Raw genomic sequence first — 17,893 nt, 5'->3', positions numbered from 1 at the left:
GAGCTTCATTTATGTAATAAGCTCATGCTCGATATTTGTTCATTTCATCGATGATGTTCTTGGAAATGTACATTAGTTATTCAAGATCGATGATAATCTTTTTATATTTTCTTAGATACCTTAACGATTCAACGATAACCACAACGATCATTTTGCTCCTAATTTTCACAACAACAACAAAAAAAAAAAAAAAAAAATTACCATTTTGATAATTTTATGTAAATATAAAGGCAAATTTGTATATATATAAATTACAAGTGCTAAACATAATAAACGGACGATTTTTATGCGAGCCCACCTTTGATTCTGCATGTCGCCGTAAGCATCAACAATCACAATCGTAGTTTTCAGGGGAACCGAAGGAGTGGGCATCGAGCGATATTCGAATTCTGCACGAGAGTTTGGAATATTGTTGGACAACTGATCAGATTCGGGCAATCTTCAATCGTGAAAGAATTCAGGCAGGGCATGTCAGCATTGCTCGCGTTTCTCCATTGTATCAACATTGACATACCATGAAGTTGAAAGGACTCTAATGAAGGGAACTTCACATGATTGCCCGTACCGTAGAATCTATCGTCGACGTACTGCAAAAGAGGCATGTCCGAGATAGCAAAAGATTTGAGAGACGGAAGTTGACCAAGAGACGGAAGGCTGTCGCAGTATTTAAGCCCTTGCAAATGAATACTCGTAAATTTGCGCCACGATTCGCTCAACCAATTAGGGTAGATAACGCCGCAGTAGTTTTGGATGACCAAATCTCTTACGTTTCCGTGCGGTTGAAGATTTGCCAATACTTGAGCTTGTTCGCTCATTCTTTGGTTAAGGAGCGGTGATCCAGCTGGCAATTTTATCCATTGCAGTTCAAGCTTGTTTAGGCATGTTTTCATGCCTAACTTGGCTTCTTCGGCGCTCGTTGCATTTGAGACGTATTGGATATTTTTTATGCAGAGTGATCCTCTAAGACAATCCATATCCTTTAGTTCCTCAATGCCGTGTCCCTTTTTTCGACCTACGACGTACGTAGAAAGAGTCTGAAGACTAGTCAACCTTCCGAACCCTAGTGGCATGCACTGAAGCTGGCCTTTTGTGTCCAGCTCGAGATGCCGTAAATTTGAGAGATTCCTCGTATTTTGCGGCAATTCGATAAGCTGGGAGCAATTTTTCAGCTTCAGTGTTTGTAATGCCACTAGTTTACACATGGACTCCGGCAGACGGAACATGCGGTTTTCAGAGAGGTTAAGATAGCGAAGATATTCCAACCGATCGACAGAATCTGGGAGATCGTTCAGGCCAAGACGACTCAAATCCAGTACCCTCAGGCACTGCAAATATAAGAACAACTGGCGATCGATAACTCCTCCGGTAGTTATATTATTACTGATCACTAAGAAAGTCCTTAACCTCTCATTTTTCTGGTATGCTTGTAGCCGCGCTGATGGTTGAATACCATCACGAAGCAAAGAAAAATGACACGCATTGCCAAATAAGGGATAGTGCTTTAACATACTATATTTCACGCGGCAGCATGCATCTCTCGAGACAAGTCGAGCCATGTCGTGAATCAGGTCGTGCATTTTGTATATTATCCGATTCGAAGTGCTTCCACACCGTTCGAAGAGAGATGCCGAGTGTAGATCATTGAAGTATTCACTGCCCAAATCTTCGAGTCTCCTAGCTCCTATTGGCTGAATGAATCCCTCCGCCATCCATAAGAGTACCAGTTCGTCGACGTCAAACTCGTGATCTTTAGGAAAGAGGGAACAGTAAGCAAAACATTTTTGCAAATGTCGCGGAAGGTTCAGATAACTGAGCAACAAAGCAGGAAATACATTTTTGTCGTGCGGCAAATCCCACAACTCGGTCTCCAATACGGAACTCCATTCTTGTTCGGTACACTTGCGGCGCAGCATACTTCCAAGCGCCGTGGCCACTAGCGGCAAGCCTTTGCATTTTGTTGCAATTTGTTTGCCAATTGATTCCAAGACTGTGCTTGTGCTTGCCCTTGCCTCTGCACCGGTGGCCGCCCTTTGTTTAATCAACTCCCAACAGTCGTCATCGGATAAAATCTTCAACCTGTATGCTTCGGAAGAGCTCACGATTGACGAGACTTTAGCACTTCTCGTGGTTACGACAATTTTGCTATCTTTAGAACCGAATCTAAAAGGCGAGCAAAGAATGTCCCAATCGTCGTGCTTCTCGCTCCAGTAGTCGTCTAGAACCAATAAAAACTTCACCCCACGCAACAAATTGCGCAGCTCCTTCTGAAGGGAGTACAAATCCGATAAACTGCAAGGAGAAAGCGTTACGCACTCGATTATCGACTTTGTAATTCTAACCGCGTCGAAATTCGTGGAGATGGACACCCACATTTTCTTCCCGAAACTGCTGCTCAGTGTGTCATCATCGAACACGAGTCGAGCAAAAGTGGTTTTGCCAAGTCCACACATCCCGACTATAGGAATCACAGAGAAATTATCGATATCGCATTCCTCCGTAAGCAAATGCACCAGACACGCTTTATCTCGAGCCCTCCCGACCACATTTCTATCGTCCACAAACGACACCGTTGAACGCGAAGTTGTTGAAACAGTTTTACCGGCAGCATCAAGTTTGGCCTTCTCGATCACATTCAGACTCTCCATTTCTCTGAGGAGCTCCTCGAGTTTCTTCTGCATTGCAGATATCTCACGTGGGAGGTCGAATTTAAAAGACGAAAGCACCATCGAGAAGACCTGATTTTGTCGGCCGGCGGGGGCGGCGGCGGCGTTGTTTTCCGATTGTTCTGCACAGTAGTTGGAGAGATGCAGGGAGACTCGGTCGAGAAGGGCGTCGGCATCGTAGGCAAGCTTTCTCATGTCTTCGAACCACATCTGCCACGCGCTGCTCCAGCCCGAAAACCTAAACGGGCTGCCGTCGATGTGGTCCACCAAATCTCGAGCTTTCAAGAAAGTTCTGTGCAGCTTGCGGAGCTCGGCCTCAACGCCCCATATCACACCTATTTCTTTCCAGGCGAAAGAACCGAATGTTGCAAATCTCTCCAGCGCGAATTGCAGGAAGGCCGACCCGAACCCGGTTTTGAAGCCCGATGCAAATGATGAATCGCCCATCTTCAATATTTGGCCGGAAATGAATGAAGTTGCAGTTTTTTTTTTTTGGCTATGATTTTTTTCAGAATTTCAAAGTAAACGCTAAAAAGAGAATTCACCGTCGGTTGCCTCGAAAGTCACCCCCACTTGCCTGGAAACTGGACAAGCAGTGGAACTAACGATTTGGAGTGGTCAGTACAATAAAAAGGCTTAATCCTACTTTTCACCCTTGAAATGTGCCATTTTAGCAGTTTGCACCCTTTAAAAAGATTAATAGCCTTTTTTACCCTTGAAACACAATAAATCATCCACAACGAACTCTGAATTGAATATTTATAACTTAATGAGGATGATTTTATTTTTTATTCGTTTTTTTTTCATGGTGCAAGAAGTAAAATAAAAAATCTTTCACCTCCAACGTAATTTTTACCATATAAAATGGGAAAAAAATAAAAATCGCAACGAATTACTGAAAAAAACTATATACTTTCTTAAAAAAAAAAAGAACTTTTCTCACTAAATTATTCGGTTGATGGATTTTTATTGTAATTAATGAAAATAAATTAGTAGAAATCGTTGAAAGAAAATATAATTTTCAAATAATTTGATGATAGTAAAATAGCTGAATTTTTTTTGTTCTCTTTATTTACTGTAAACTATTATTTTGTGAAGAAAAAAAAATTAATATGTTGGTGAGATGTATATTTTATGTTTCCAATTTGTAGTTTCAAAAGGATCGATGAATATATAAAATAAATGATTTGACATTCAATAAAATACCATTCAAAATATCAAACTATCTTAATTTTAGCATTAGAAAATCATTCGTGGTGCATTATGTATGATTTATTGTGTTTCGAGGGTGCAAAATGCTATAAAAGAAATTTGAGGGTGCAAAGTGAGATTAGTAATTTTTTTATGCTTTTTCATTGAGAAAAAAAAAAGAATAAATGCGAGTAAAAAATGTCCGGTGTTTTTTTTTCGCACTTCGTGCAGCGAAATTAGGTTGGAGGTTGAAAAAAATAATAATTTAATTTTTTTTTGCATGTCGACAATAAAAATCAATAAAAAAAAATGCCTTCATTATTCAATTCAGGGCGCATTGTGAATGATTTATTGTGTTTTAAGGGTGAAAAGTGTTATTATTAATTTTCAAGGGTGCAAAGAGACAAAAAACTCTATTTAAAGGGTGCAAAGTGGAATTATGCTTAAATATGTATCATTTGTAACTTGTAAGAACAACTCCGATGGGAGATATCAAAATGGAGCATTAAATATTCATTTGATGTTTTATATAATACTTTGATACTCTTGAAAAAAAATTCACTCCAATCACAAGTATCAAATAGATTATCAAATTTTAAGTATATGAATAATTATATTTTTAAATACCACGTGTCAAATAGTGATAGGTTAATTGAGTGGTTATATTTTTGATACCTCATTTTCTTGAGAGTATTTTTGCACCTCGGGTTGGTTGAGTATCAAAATGATTCTCACTTTAATGCCTCCATTGGAGGAGGATTTTTTAATTTTGTGGCATCAAAGTGGTAGTTTTTTAGTTTGATACCCATTTTAATTCCTTCATTGGAGTTGCTCTTAGTAGTTATATTTACTATTTTTCCGGTTTTTTATATTTATTTAGAGACACTAGAGATATATTTTATAAACGATAGGGGGTTTTCGTAATTTAAGCATACTCTAGGGCTTGTTTGTAATTGGCCTAAAGGGATATTTTTAATAGAAATCTAGATAGGCATTGACTAAACAACCGTTGAGTATGAAGGTTGGATGAATGTCAATGATGATTCAGAGAAACACAAACCAAAATCCATGGCGAATCTGTATCCAGTTTTAATTGCTCTGTCGTTTTCCTGCTTCCTCATAAAATCCGCCGCCGTAAGCAGCAACGCAACAAGGGGCATTTCCGTCAATTGCGGTTCAACAGGCACCTCAGCAGCGCGCAGCGGCAGGGTATGGATCGGAGATGTGTGGCCGGAATATCCTTACTTGCTGCAAGTGAAGGGAGCGTCGACGATCTCAGCCTTCGTCGGAAATTCGATCTCCGCCGATCCAATTCCGTACAAGAGGGCGAGAATCTCTCGATCTCAATTCGTCTACGCATTTCTGGTGATGCCAGGTCAGAACATAATCCGCCTTCACTTTAATCCCACCAAGTACAGAGGTTTTCAAGGGTTAAAGGACTTGTTCACTGTTGAAGCCGGTCCTTTTACTCTGCTCAGTAATTTTAGCCCCTCCCTTACTGCTGATGCTCTCGGTGTTGGCTTTTTTGTCAAGGAATTCCTTTTAAACATACCAGAATATGAAAGACTCAACATAATTTTCTCCCCTGGAATCAGTGAATCGTTGGATACGTATGCTTTCGTAAATGGCATCGAGATTTTCTCAGTGCCGCCGCCTTCGAGTGTTTCCTACTTCCAAGACGGAGATTACAGCACTGCACTTGAAATACTCGAGGTGGAACAGATTTCTGTTCCGTATGCTGGAGATTCTGGGTATGCGCATCCATTTCCATTTTCGATAAGCCAGAATGCAAAATATAACACATGGAAGATACCGGTGGATGTGGGATTCAAGTACCTGGTCAGGGTTCATTTTTTGGAGAAGGGACTCAAGTTTGCATTAGCTGGTGTAGGAAATGGCATCCCGCCGTATAGGGATTACACGGTGGTGGTGAGAGGGAACACTGACAAGGGTAAACGTGATATCTTGATTCCCTTGCAGTCATATGATGAACTTATTGATGTAATGTTTAAAGACATTGCTAATGAAATCGTTGCTGATTTTAACGTTCAACTTGTTAGAGGAAGTGACGGAAATAACATTCCCTCGTATAGCGACTCCATGGTGATGATGAAAGAGAAGGGTGAACATATCTTCATTCGCTTGCAGTCATATGATTCTCTTATAGATGCTCCTGCACTTGTTTCAGGAGTTGAAATATTTAAGGCGATCAACTCTTATAATAGTGCTTGGTCACCATCTGGCGAGTCGTTTTTCTTGGCTTCTATTCGCACGACTAGCACAATTTTCATCCTTGTATTTACTATTTACTTTTTGCGAGTTATCTTTGTTTTGAAGTCGTGGAAAACTTGGAAAGCTATTATTACTGAGAAGAAAATCAATTTTTTTGAGAAGATGAAAAGGTGGAAGTCATCATCCAGGATTGGGCGTTTGCAAGAAACTTCGGAAACTGATAGTAGTGAGGAGATAAACGATTCAGAGGCATCATCCAACTTTCAGCAACAGTTGCAGGAAACTTGGGAAGCTATTATTAGTTACAAGGAAAAGAAGCCAAAGTCATCATCCGGGGCTGAACGTCTTTGTCGCCGGTTTTCACTAGATGAGATCCGATTAGCCACTAACAACTTCAGTGATGCACTTTTAATTGGAAGGGGTGGATATGGTAATGTTTACAAAGGCCACATTGATGAAGAACAATGTACTGTTGCTGTAAAGAGGTTGAAGAAATCAAGCTCCAAACAAGGGGAAAGTGAATTTTGGACAGAGATCGAGACTCTTTTTGAGCTACGACATGTCAATATAGTTTCTCTAATTGGTTACTGCAATGAGCACGGAGAAAGGATCCTTGTCTATGAATATATTCCATGTGGAACCCTGGCTGACCACCTTTATAGACTTGCAAGGAAAAGCAATAGTTGTTCTACTCTCACATGGAAACAACGCCTTGATATTTGCATTGGAGCTGGTCGCGGACTAGATTATCTTCACATGGGCTGTGGCGTCATACATCGAGATGTAAAGGCTTCAAACATCCTGCTTGATGAAAACTTTGTAGCTAAGGTTTCAGATTTTGGCTTGTCTAGACTTGAAAACAGAAGCAAGTCACAGAGCTATGTTAGCACACTAGTCAAGGGCACGGTTGGGTACTTTGATCCAAGTTACTTCCTCACCGGTCAACTAACAAGGAAAAGTGATACATACGGCTTTGGGGTGGTGTTGCTGGAAGTATTATGCGGGAGGCCTGCAATAGATACAATGGCTGCAGAAGATGAGAAGATTTTGTCCAGGTGGGCTCAAGATAAGATTAACAAAGGAGAAGTTGAAGAAATCATATCGGAGAGCCTGAGAGAAGAGATTTCACCAAATAGCCTCAAGACATTTTTGAAGGTTGTTGAAAGATGCTTGCATGATGAACCGAAGAAACGGCCAACAATGTCCGAAGTTGTGTCACAACTTGAATTGGCCGTTGAGCAACAGGAGGCGAAACAAGTTTCGGCGTTGAATCAGATAGCAAGAGTTTCTAATGACAACCATCATCCTGATGAGTATGTTGTGGATCCTGATGAGTATGTTGTGGATGACCCTCTTTTTATTCGAACAAAAGAAGATGAAGAGCAGAATAAGATCTATAGCCATGAGGGAAATTTGAAAGAGTGCGTCTTATTTTGCTCAGTGTTCCCATCTGGTTATGAATTCACCAAGGATATGTTAGTTTGGCAATGGGTAGCTAAAAGCTTGATAAATTTGAGTGAAGATGAAATCGAGGAAGTATACATCCAGTGCTTCGATAAATTGTTGAACTTGGATTTCATTGTGCCCTCTGGATATTGTCATTTTGCCGATGAAGTAAAGTATAAAGTTGGTCACAATATGACTATGTTTCTCCAAAATCAACTGTTAGAACCCAAGTTTCAAAATAATTTGGAGGGTAAACAGAGACGTATGGTCAAAGTTGAGAACCTGTCCTTGGCATTCAAGGAAATTGATCACATCAATTTCAGGATTCTGAAACAGTGTACTCGTCTTCAAACGCTGATCATTCATCGCTGCTATGGTTCTAAAGTAAATTATCTCCCGCCTGATCTTTTTCTAGAGCTTAAGGCCTTAAAGATTTTGAATCTGAGTCATACTAACATAAAGGAATTACCAAGTTCCGTTGAAAATTTAGAAGAAGTGCGATATCTTGACATGTCCGAGACACCTATCAAGTGGTTGCCCGAGTCCATTCTCTGCCTTGGGCATTTGCAGACCTTGAAACTCGATGGTTGTTTGAGCCTCGTCGGGTTGCCCAAATGCACGAGTAATCTGATCAACTTGCGGCATTTGGTTCTTGATATCGTGCGCCAGCTGCAGTCAATGCCTACAGGAATTGGAAAGTTATCCAAGTTACGAACGCTAGGGGCGTTTTTGGTAGGTGAAGAAGACGGTACTCGTATTGGAGAGCTCAAGAACATGAACAGTTTGAGAGGGTCACTTCGTCTATTGAATCTCGAAAATGTTCCGACAAAAGAGGAAGCTGCAGAGGCTTACCTTTGCAAGAAACACGGCCTTAAAAAGATCGAGCTGCAATGGAGCGATCTTCAAGATGAAAAGAATCCGAATGAAGAGGAAATCTTGAACTCCATTCAACCTCCTTTTAGCATCCAAGAGTTGAAAATACTCTTTTACAGTGGCGGGGTTTTTCCATCTTGGATAAGCAATCCATCGTTCAGTGAGTTAGTGAATATAACCCTCTACAGGTGTCGATATTGCGATACACTGCCGTCTCTCGGCGAACTGCCTTCTCTGAAACTTCTCAACATCATTGAAAATAATGAGGTAAAAGAAATCAACAGTTTCTTTTGCAGGAAAGAAAGTAACGAGCATCACGTGGCATTTCCTAAGCTCGAGAAATTGTCGTTCGATTCGATGTCCGAACTAGAACAGTGGACAGGCTTGAAGGAAGGTGACTTCCCTTGTCTCAGTTACCTCATTATACAGTACTGTCCCGAATTGATTGGCATTTCATTTCTTTCGCATTTGAGCTCTCTCTCGCATTTGGAGATAAGTTACTGCCCAAAGATCACATGTTTGCCCGAGGGCGGTTTACCACTCACGCTTGAGTCGTTGATGATTAAAGATTGTCCCGAATTGAAAGAACGGTGTTGTAACAAACAATGCGAAGATTGGTCGAAGGTTGCTCGTGTGCCTGCCTTTTACATCGACAATGAAAAGGTATCTGTATAGTTATCTCTCTGTCTTGGACTTTGTTAATCTTTATTTTAGGTTATCTGAGTTTGTCTTAAAACTGTCTCTGGTTTACTAATATATGTTTTAAAATAAAAATGTAAATAATCTGAGTTTATTTATGTTACAGCTTATTGCTGGTTTTATATATGTTGTAATCAAATGTTGAATAAAAATTATTTGAGGCGAAAGATTTCGAGGGTTCGGAGATATAAAAGAAAAGAGGAGAAATACATTGAATAAAAATTCATCAAATGTTTGGGCAAATTACGGCCACCTTCCTGAGGTATAATTACGAAACAACTCCTCTTATTTGCATAATTACAACCAACCCTTCAACTCAACCTTCTCTCTTTGCCCTTTTGTTTTCTTGATAAATGATTTCGATTTATATTCTCATTTTTTAATAGTTAAAATAAAGAAATATACTTTTTTTTGTGTATAGAAAGTTAAAAGAATAGATTTCAAACCAAACACACCTAGCAGAACATTCGTTGAGTTTAACAAGAATCGGAATTTTGGAAAATTTCGGGAAACAAGGGAGCCATTGTGACATGTTTCCCCGACCTAAAGGCGTATGCAACATTTAATAGAATATTCTCCAATTTGTAATTGTTTTACCCCGTACAAGTTTCCCCAATCTTAATTTTATGACACAGATTAATATATTGTTAATAGTAATTAGAATCCAATTTCGATTCCTAGTAGAAACCAAAGGAAGGAAAAGAAATTGACATAAATAAAACAAAAAATAACTCAGTCTAGTTAAACAAAAACTAGAAGAAGAATTATCTCCGATAAATTTGCCATACGATATAACATCCAACAACGAAAAACAAGGCACAACAACCGCTCAAATATCCAAAACGACGTTCCAAAGTACACACACACAAAAAGAAAAAATGTGACCGTTTAACTTGACAAGAAATAAAACGAGTCTAAAAACATTCGTCTAGTTTGTGAGCTCCATAATAGCGGATACAATATCACCATCGGATTCCTTGAGAGCTTTGACAGCCTTAGCTCTCGAAACACCAGCTTGAGTCATCACAAGTTCGATATCTTTCGGTTCAACACCGCTCTCGTCAACATCCGCGTCATCATCTTCCTGTGGTGTTAGACTGGCGGGCTCCGCCTTTGGAGCGGCACTACCGACAGTGGGGGCCTTGAACTGCTCTGCAGCTTGTGTCTGCAACTGCGAGCTCAGATCCTCGATCTTCGCCTCGCCGAAGATCACGTATGTGTCTGAATTAGGGCTCTTGAAAACGTCCGGCTTCGAGATTACGAAAAGGATCTGAAAAAAATACCGTGTGAAAAACAATTTTAAGGGTCGATGGGAAGTTAAAATAAAAATTATTGAGAAAATTATTGAATAGGTGTTGATGGGAAAACCGACATTCTTGCTCTTCTTGACGGTGACTCGGCTAACCCCAAGGATGGGCTTCATTCCAAGCTTTAGCATTGCCTTGCGGCTCTTCTTCTCGCTTCGGCTCTGCTTCGACCTACCGCTGCCATCTTCTTGTCCTGATAAAAAGAAACAAACGAGATGTTTTATCCCGGGTCGTATTCATGACAAAATGGAAATATGTAATGAATTTGACATCCATACCAATTGCTCAAAACATAAATCTAAAACGGGAGCTAAGAATTTCAAATCCGTTCTCATTTGGTTAATATGGATTAGTTTAAGCATGATTTTGTTCAACTTGTTTGTCCTCTGTAAGTTACCGATCACAGAAAAAGGCTTTATTCAATCTGAAAGACAAGCACTACATGCATTTAAGGAGACAATTTAACAATTTTTAGTATCTCGTTCAATCTTTGTGATTAAAGAACAACATCATTTCGAAATTTCGAAAACAACTGCATTCTTGTCCTTCTAATCATGAGAAACAACTACGCCAAAATTCAATTTGCGAATAAAGATGCCATAACTTAGATAACAAAAGAAATCGTCTACATAATTCCTACCAAGAACCAGCAAGCATAGATGTTTCACCTCTTAATTAATGTCAATAACCAGATATTCTACGATACTGCAGATCTTAGTGTAAATGAAGATAAACGGAAATATAAAAGTTTAATATTGACAAAACATGGAGAACGGAATTGGGCATAAAACGGAGTACAAATACCTTCAGCATCATCTTCATCTTCATCGTCTTCATCATCATCTTCTTCGTCCTCAATCAAAGGCTCGTCATGCTGCAATTAAAAAACAAACTATATCAACAAACTATCACATATTACAATTCTACCCCTATCCCAACAAACATGAAGTAATGCTAATTTTTATCATACAGAGAGGGAAAATGTATCTAGTTTAATACTTCAAACAGCGTCAAATCGAAAGCCGAACATTGTAAAAATCAGTCACCAATCAATGTTTAACTATACTCGGTCATTTCTTATATATTCAATTAAAAAAATATTCTAAAATGATTTATTTTTCCTTATTTTTTTCCTATTTCAAATGAAACATGAACCACTACATCTTAGATTTATATATTAAACCCATGATATGTTGCAGAAAATCCCTAGATCGGAAAGAATAAGAAACTTCAAAACCTAAATGAAGTTTCTACATAGCTCATCTATTTTCTCCTTTACTCAAATCAGCAAAATAATGCAAATAATAAACCCAAAACCCCAAATAAATGTAATTCAAAACCCCACAAAAATATTCAAACTTGCATCAACCCATAGCTTGTGTGTGTGTGTGTGTTAGAGAGAGAGAGAGAGAGAGAGAGAGAGAGAGAGAGAGAGAGAGAGAGAGATTACATCAATTTTTTGTTGTTCGAGATGAGCGGCCAACAACTCTTCTTGTGATTGTGTCATGGTCGATTCTTGCAGATAATTGAGAGAAATGTGAGAGATGCTTAAAACCCTAGAGAGAGAGAGAGAGAGAAATGTTTGTGGCGAAATACTTGCAACAAATTTAAGGGTTACGAGTTGCCGTAAAAGCGGGTTTGTTGTAAGAAAACCTAACGATTTGATCGTCGGTATACTAAAGTCGTGCTTGTTTTTGCGCTTTCATTTTTCGAAAATGGTTAAATACGTTTTGCACCCCTGAAGTATAGCATATATAACACCTACCCCTTAAAGTATCATTTGTAACACTTACCCATCAACATCAATTATTTTATATTTTAAAATTTAAAACATAATAAACCTAACAATCTAATAATTATTGGATCATATAAAATTTAAAACTAACTAAAATTAAATTTATTGGAAAATAATTAAAAAGTAATATTTATATTGTATATTATTAGTTATGTATCGATTTCTTAAAATTTATCGATATGAATATATTCGATTAATTGGTCCAACAACAATTAAATGTTATTTATTAAGTATGTATCGAAAGCAAGATAATGTTTTTAAATTTTAAAATATTGTATTTCAACATTATTTCTTTTAATAGAATATAAAATTTTAAGGTATTGGAATTTAAAATAAAAAATAATTTGTACTTGAGGTAGGTAAGTGTTACAAATGATATTTCAAGGGGTAAGTATTACAAAGGGTATATTTTAGATGTCTAAACCGTATTTAACCCTTTCGAAAATATTTTAGTAGCGTTAGAGAAAATGTCTAAAAAATGGTTATGTTAACAGAAGGTTTCACTTTTCAAACAAAATAATATCTTAAAACATATATTTTAATATAATAATAATAATAATAATAATATATATATATATATATATATATATATATATATATATATATATATATATTAATACACACATTTGTGTGTGTGTGTGTGTTTGTTGTTTATTAATTTACCACTCCAAAAAAATTAAAAAATGGTTATCTTTATTCTCTATCTGAAAAGAAAAGAAAAGAGTGATAGGTTGGTTGAGCGTCTTCTTCCAATTAAATAAATTAAAATAATAATAGCCAATTCTCTTTTTTATTCTTTTTCTTTTTTCTAATAAAAGATTGTCTTTGACTTAATGTGTGATTGAAGTAAACCTTTGACATTTGACCTACACATTTTAATTGTCATTGAAGAATAAAATTTTACAAAACAAAAAATTAAATAAAAATCCACTCGTGGCATTATGTATTTCTTACAAAAGATGAATTACAAATTTAAACAAAAAATCAATAATTTAGTTTGACACAACTGAAAAGCTTTTATTGCCATTTTTTTCATTAGCTACTAATTAATATATGCCGACATTTGATCCACTTAGCAAAAAGAAAAAAAAGAAAAAAAGGATAAATTGCAACCACCTCCCTGAGGTAAAGCCTATTTACAAAAGCCCCCCTCATTTTTTTAATTACATCTAGTCCTCTACAGTTTGTAAATTTCATACATTCACACCCTTACAAAAGGTTGTTAATGTAAGAAATCTACAAATTACAAGAGGGTGGATGTAATTACAAAAAAAAAATAAAAAATTGAGGTTTTTTCGTAAATAAACTTTACCTCAGGAGCGATTGTAGTGAAAACTAACTCCCATTTAGTGTAAAATTGAGTAATTAGACACCACACCACACCTAATTACTTACACTGATTGTATTTCAATCGTAAATTTACACATAATCACGATGTACACACTCGTGTGTATTCGTGCTTAATAAGTAATTATTTAATTAGATCTACTGTGAATATCCGATCCAGGTGTAAGCATCTAAATGGTCGTGTAAAATTAGTATTCCGAAAAAAAACTCGAAATCTAAAAGAAACACGCAATCTTGTTCAATAAACAAAAATAGTTTTTGATGATCAAGACTTGATTATTACCACAAGAAAACATGACAACACAAAATTGACTTGTCTTTATCTCACAACTAGTAAGGAAAAAAACAGTTGATCTGCTCTCCAAAAAAAAGTTACTCCATTTTTTTTGAAAACCCTAAAATAAATAAAAAGTAAAAATAAATATTCCATTTCTCCACCCCATTAACCACTCACCCAATTTTTCCCATCTGTCTGTCTACACACAAACAAGTAAATTAAATTTAATTAAAAAAAAAAGAATGGAAAAAGCAGCCATTTTCTGAGAAGCAGCCGCACCAGTAAAATGGAGCATTGCTGAAGATATTTTCTGCAATGGGGAAGGCGGAGGATAGGCAATCTCTGCCGAGTACAGCTTTCGAAGCTGGTGGTACAACACCCCCAAATGCGGGGAGCTGCAATCGGTGCTGCTTGAGCTGCATTAGGTTGAAGAAGCTGGTGAATTTCAGATGCGTTTTCGCTTTGTTGCTTGGTGTTGCTGTGTTTTTGTCTGCTGTTTTTTGGCTGCCGTTTTTCCATTTTGGTAACCGTGAAGATCTGGATCTGGATTATGCAGGTTCGTCGGATTATTTTTTTATTTAATTATAAAATATATAAATAGAAGTTGTTGATTTTGGGGATAATTGATTATCAACATTATGCAGTGCATGCAGATCTGATTTTGGGATTTAGAGATGTTTTTTCTTTCTTAATTAGGTATTTGAACTGTAGTAATCTTGCTTACTTGTATTGAATTGAATCACTAGTAAACTGTGATTGCCAATCATTTAATTTTGCTTTACTTATATAGATAGAGTCTTCGATTTCTCGGGATTTCGATGCTAAACCGATATGTGATGTACAAATGCAAATGTAGTTTCCGAAATTAATCCATCGATCCACATTCATACGTATTAAAAATTCGAAAGCGTTTTCGAATTTGGTAATTTACATTCCGAAATCCGACAGGTTATGTATTACACTCTTTGGTATTTTATTTTTCTAAATTCGGTAATTCACTCTTATTTAGTCCTTGTAAATTCCATTTCTCTCGTCGTTTATTAGATGTAATAAGATATTTTATTTGATATTCGCCAGGCCATGATATAGTGGCAAGTTTTACACTAAAGAAACCGGCTTCTTTTCTCAAGGACTACATATTGACACTCGAGGACGATATTTTTGACGAGATGAGCTATTCTTCGACCAAGGTAATCATTTATTTACTTTATTGCCCCTTCTCGTTTCTCTTCCAGAAAGGATACTATAAAATGCTACTAATCGTAATTGTATTTTTTTTTTTTTGACAGATAGAAATAATATCTTTAGAATCAACGGCTGGATCGAACGTGACAAAGGTTGTGTTTGCGGTCGAGTCCGATGCAACAACGCAGAGTTTAATCAGAGCCTCGTTTGTGTCTCTAATTACGAACCAGTCGTTTCTTCATTTGACGGAATCTTTGTTCGGAGATCCATTTTCTTTCGATGTGCTCAAATTCAGAGGAGGGATTACTGCTAGCCCGGTCCAAAAGGCATTCCTCATGCAAAATGTTCAGATCCTCTTCAACTTCACATTGAACTTCTCGATCGATGAAATAGTAAATAATTTCGACGAACTCACTAGCCAACTCAAAACGGGCTTGCATTTGGCTCCATACGAGGTGTGCACATGGGACACGACATTCTTTTTTTTTTTTTTTCCCCTCTTGTTTCGATTACAATAGAGTTTATTGCATTTAGTACCCCCTGTATTATATCGAATTGCTATAGAACTCTGTGTCGTAAATATTAGTAAAACCCCCCCTATGATGCATTTTTTTTAGCACACAACTCCCTAAACGGTGAGTTTTTTAGGGATTAGTTTGCTAAAAAAATGCATCTTAGGGGGGATCTAGCAAATATTTATAACACGAGAAGTTTTTTAGCAACTAGACTAAAACACGAGGCCTGAGGGTACTGAATGCAATAAACCAATTCTGGAACAATGGTACTTCCATCGTATCATAAAAGTTCTTTTTCGTTTTCTGATTCTTTTTTTTTTGTGGGTGAAATGCAGAACTTGTACATAAAGCTGACGAATCTGAAGGGCTCGACAGTAGCTCCACCTACGACAATACAAGCGCAAGTTCTCTTGGCAGTGGGTATTAACCCTTCAAAATCGAGGTTAAAGGTGTTGGCTCAAACCATCACAGGTTCGGACACTAAAAACCTCGGACTGAACAACACGGTATTTGGTCGGGTCAAACAAGTTCGTCTCTCGTCTATACTACAACACTCCCTCGGTGCGGGACCCACACCATCCCCGTCACCATCGCCGTCACCAACAGCATCTCCTACATCGAAATTCCACCACCACTACCCCCAGCACCACCATCATCTTTCTCCTACCGTTTCGCCTTCACCGCCAGTTGGGGTAAGATCACCTGCATCTGCACCCGTGCCTGCACCAGCGCCCGTGAAAAATAAAGAAGCAGGACCCACCGCTTGTCCATGGAAGTACAAACATCCTCGTACTGCACCAGTTTATGCACCACATTCTTCTTCATCACCGCCGAAGCAAAAAGATCACATCACACTCGCACCCAAAATTTCTCCATTTCATGCAAAAACCCCGTCTAGGCGGGCCCCACCAAAGGTTGAGTTTCATGCCAGGTCACCAGATTCGATGCCGTTAATTTCGCCCTACTCTTCTCAATGTGAGTATAAAATACTCTCGTACTAATTTCAAGAATTGTAGGAGCAATGTTAATATCGTAATCCTTGACGGTGTATATCTGTGTGCAGCTTCAGCAGGAAGGTTCGCCTCCCATATGTGGGCCCTACCACTGTTTATATTACTCGGAATGCATTTCTAGAAAAACACGAAACGAGAAGAATCATTTGGATTACGACTGCCTTAAAAAAAAAACCCTCGAAAAATGCTTCCGGCATCACATGATGGAGTTTTCACGGTGTGAGCAAATGCCAAAACCGCGGTTGAGTGCATATATATGTCACTTTTGTTGCTTGTAAATATTCGATTAAAAAAAGTGCGGTGGTTGACTTTCGTGAAGGGTCAAAGTCACAGAGGTGACGGGCCCTATCACGGCGTAGTGAACTACCACGAAATTGTGTATGATAATTTTTCCTCGTAAGTTTAAGGAGGGGGAATCAAACAAGTGTAAAACAATACCACCCTTTTGTTTCTAATCTCTTACAAGCTTGTCATCCTTGATTATTTAAAAAAAGAAGAAAAACTTTTGGTCCCGTGTTTAGTTCAGAAATCTAAGATGGTGGCGACTCCGATCAGAAACGGACACCAAGCCAAGCCACTCAACCCAACAAACCCTGGATCTATCCAAAACTCACACTGAGTTGACTCACCAACACATGAACAGTCAACCAGTCAAAAGAACACTCTCGGTCGAACTCCAGTTTTCTAGCACACGGAGTTTCAATCACTCAAAGAAAAAGATTGAAACTCCGAAAACACAGAAAAGGAATAGTAAAGTGTTGACAGAGTGCAAATAATTTATTGCAGAATTTGTACACTTGAATTTGTTGTAATTTTCAAATTGATTGTTTTCATAACTTATTAATGGTTGGAATTAAATAGTGAGCGTCATATGTGAATAGGTCGATTAGAATCGGTAGAGAACCCCGTGAATTTTGCGATTCATTCAATTTTCTAAATTTTTGTCATAAAAAAATTTAATATTTGTAGTATATTGAAAATTATAAAATAAGTCTAGTGGGTCTTATTTGCTGGATTTTGTGTATGAACCGAGCAAGCCCGACTCGAATGGCTATGCAAACAACAAGAACAAGATTTAGAAATTTTAAAATCCGCACGAAACTATACTTAAGTCGCACGCTTGGCCAAACTTATTTTAAGCAGTTAATAAATCTTAAGTCTGATAATTTTTTTTATTTTTTTAAATTATTTTGAATAATAAGCTTATAAGTTATTTTATTCATTATAAGATCTTTTTAACAATTTAATAAGCTCAGCCAAACAAATTCTTATAAATTATAACGGTCAATAACTTAGGTGTCACAAAAAATGACACGAAACAAGAACAAGTTGACACGAGTGGAAGTATCT

At 37.6% G+C, this 17,893-nt stretch overlaps 4 protein-coding genes across 5 annotated transcripts; 2 read left to right on the top strand and 2 right to left on the bottom strand.

The window, feature by feature from the left end:
- Nucleotides 1-185: 185 nt before the first annotated feature.
- Nucleotides 186-3,324, bottom strand: LOC105976708 (putative disease resistance protein RGA3). The gene has a single exon (XM_013001968.2). The coding sequence runs from the start codon at nt 3,108-3,110 to the stop codon at nt 348-350; it is 2,763 nt and encodes a 920-aa protein (XP_012857422.2). The 5' UTR covers nt 3,111-3,324; the 3' UTR covers nt 186-347.
- Nucleotides 3,325-4,734: 1,410 nt separating this feature from the next.
- Nucleotides 4,735-9,271, top strand: LOC148766730 (putative receptor-like protein kinase At5g38990). Its single transcript, XM_088825797.1, has one exon. The coding sequence runs from the start codon at nt 4,881-4,883 to the stop codon at nt 9,078-9,080; it is 4,200 nt and encodes a 1,399-aa protein (XP_088681923.1). The 5' UTR covers nt 4,735-4,880; the 3' UTR covers nt 9,081-9,271.
- A 574-nt stretch (nt 9,272-9,845) lies between these two features.
- On the bottom strand, nt 9,846-12,051 carry LOC105976684 (nascent polypeptide-associated complex subunit alpha-like protein). The gene is made up of 4 exons (XM_013001941.2): nt 11,862-12,051; nt 11,216-11,285; nt 10,477-10,604; nt 9,846-10,374 (listed from the first exon to the last, which is right to left on the bottom strand). The coding sequence occupies exons 1-4, from the start codon at nt 11,916-11,918 to the stop codon at nt 10,033-10,035; spliced, it is 597 nt and encodes a 198-aa protein (XP_012857395.1). The 5' UTR covers nt 11,919-12,051; the 3' UTR covers nt 9,846-10,032.
- Nucleotides 12,052-13,849: 1,798 nt separating this feature from the next.
- LOC105976715 (hydroxyproline-rich glycoprotein family protein) lies at nt 13,850-17,871 on the top strand. 2 transcript variants are annotated; one of them, XM_088825147.1, is made up of 6 exons: nt 14,013-14,386; nt 14,908-15,020; nt 15,120-15,470; nt 15,866-16,505; nt 16,594-16,668; nt 17,856-17,871. In XM_088825147.1, the coding sequence occupies exons 1-5, from the start codon at nt 14,146-14,148 to the stop codon at nt 16,662-16,664; spliced, it is 1,416 nt and encodes a 471-aa protein (XP_088681273.1). In that variant the 5' UTR covers nt 14,013-14,145; the 3' UTR covers nt 16,665-16,668; nt 17,856-17,871. The 2 variants fall into 2 exon arrangements, with proteins under 2 accessions (XP_088681272.1, XP_088681273.1); XM_088825146.1 differs by lacking the exon at nt 17,856-17,871 and having other exon boundaries at nt 13,850-14,386; nt 16,594-16,998.
- Nucleotides 17,872-17,893: the final 22 nt, after the last annotated feature.

Source organism: Erythranthe guttata, chromosome 11 (assembly GCF_056151865.1).
Source record: "Erythranthe guttata isolate IM_541 chromosome 11, IM_541, whole genome shotgun sequence".
NCBI lineage: Eukaryota > Viridiplantae > Streptophyta > Magnoliopsida > Lamiales > Phrymaceae > Erythranthe > Erythranthe guttata.
This window is presented reverse-complemented; position numbering and strand designations above follow the sequence as displayed.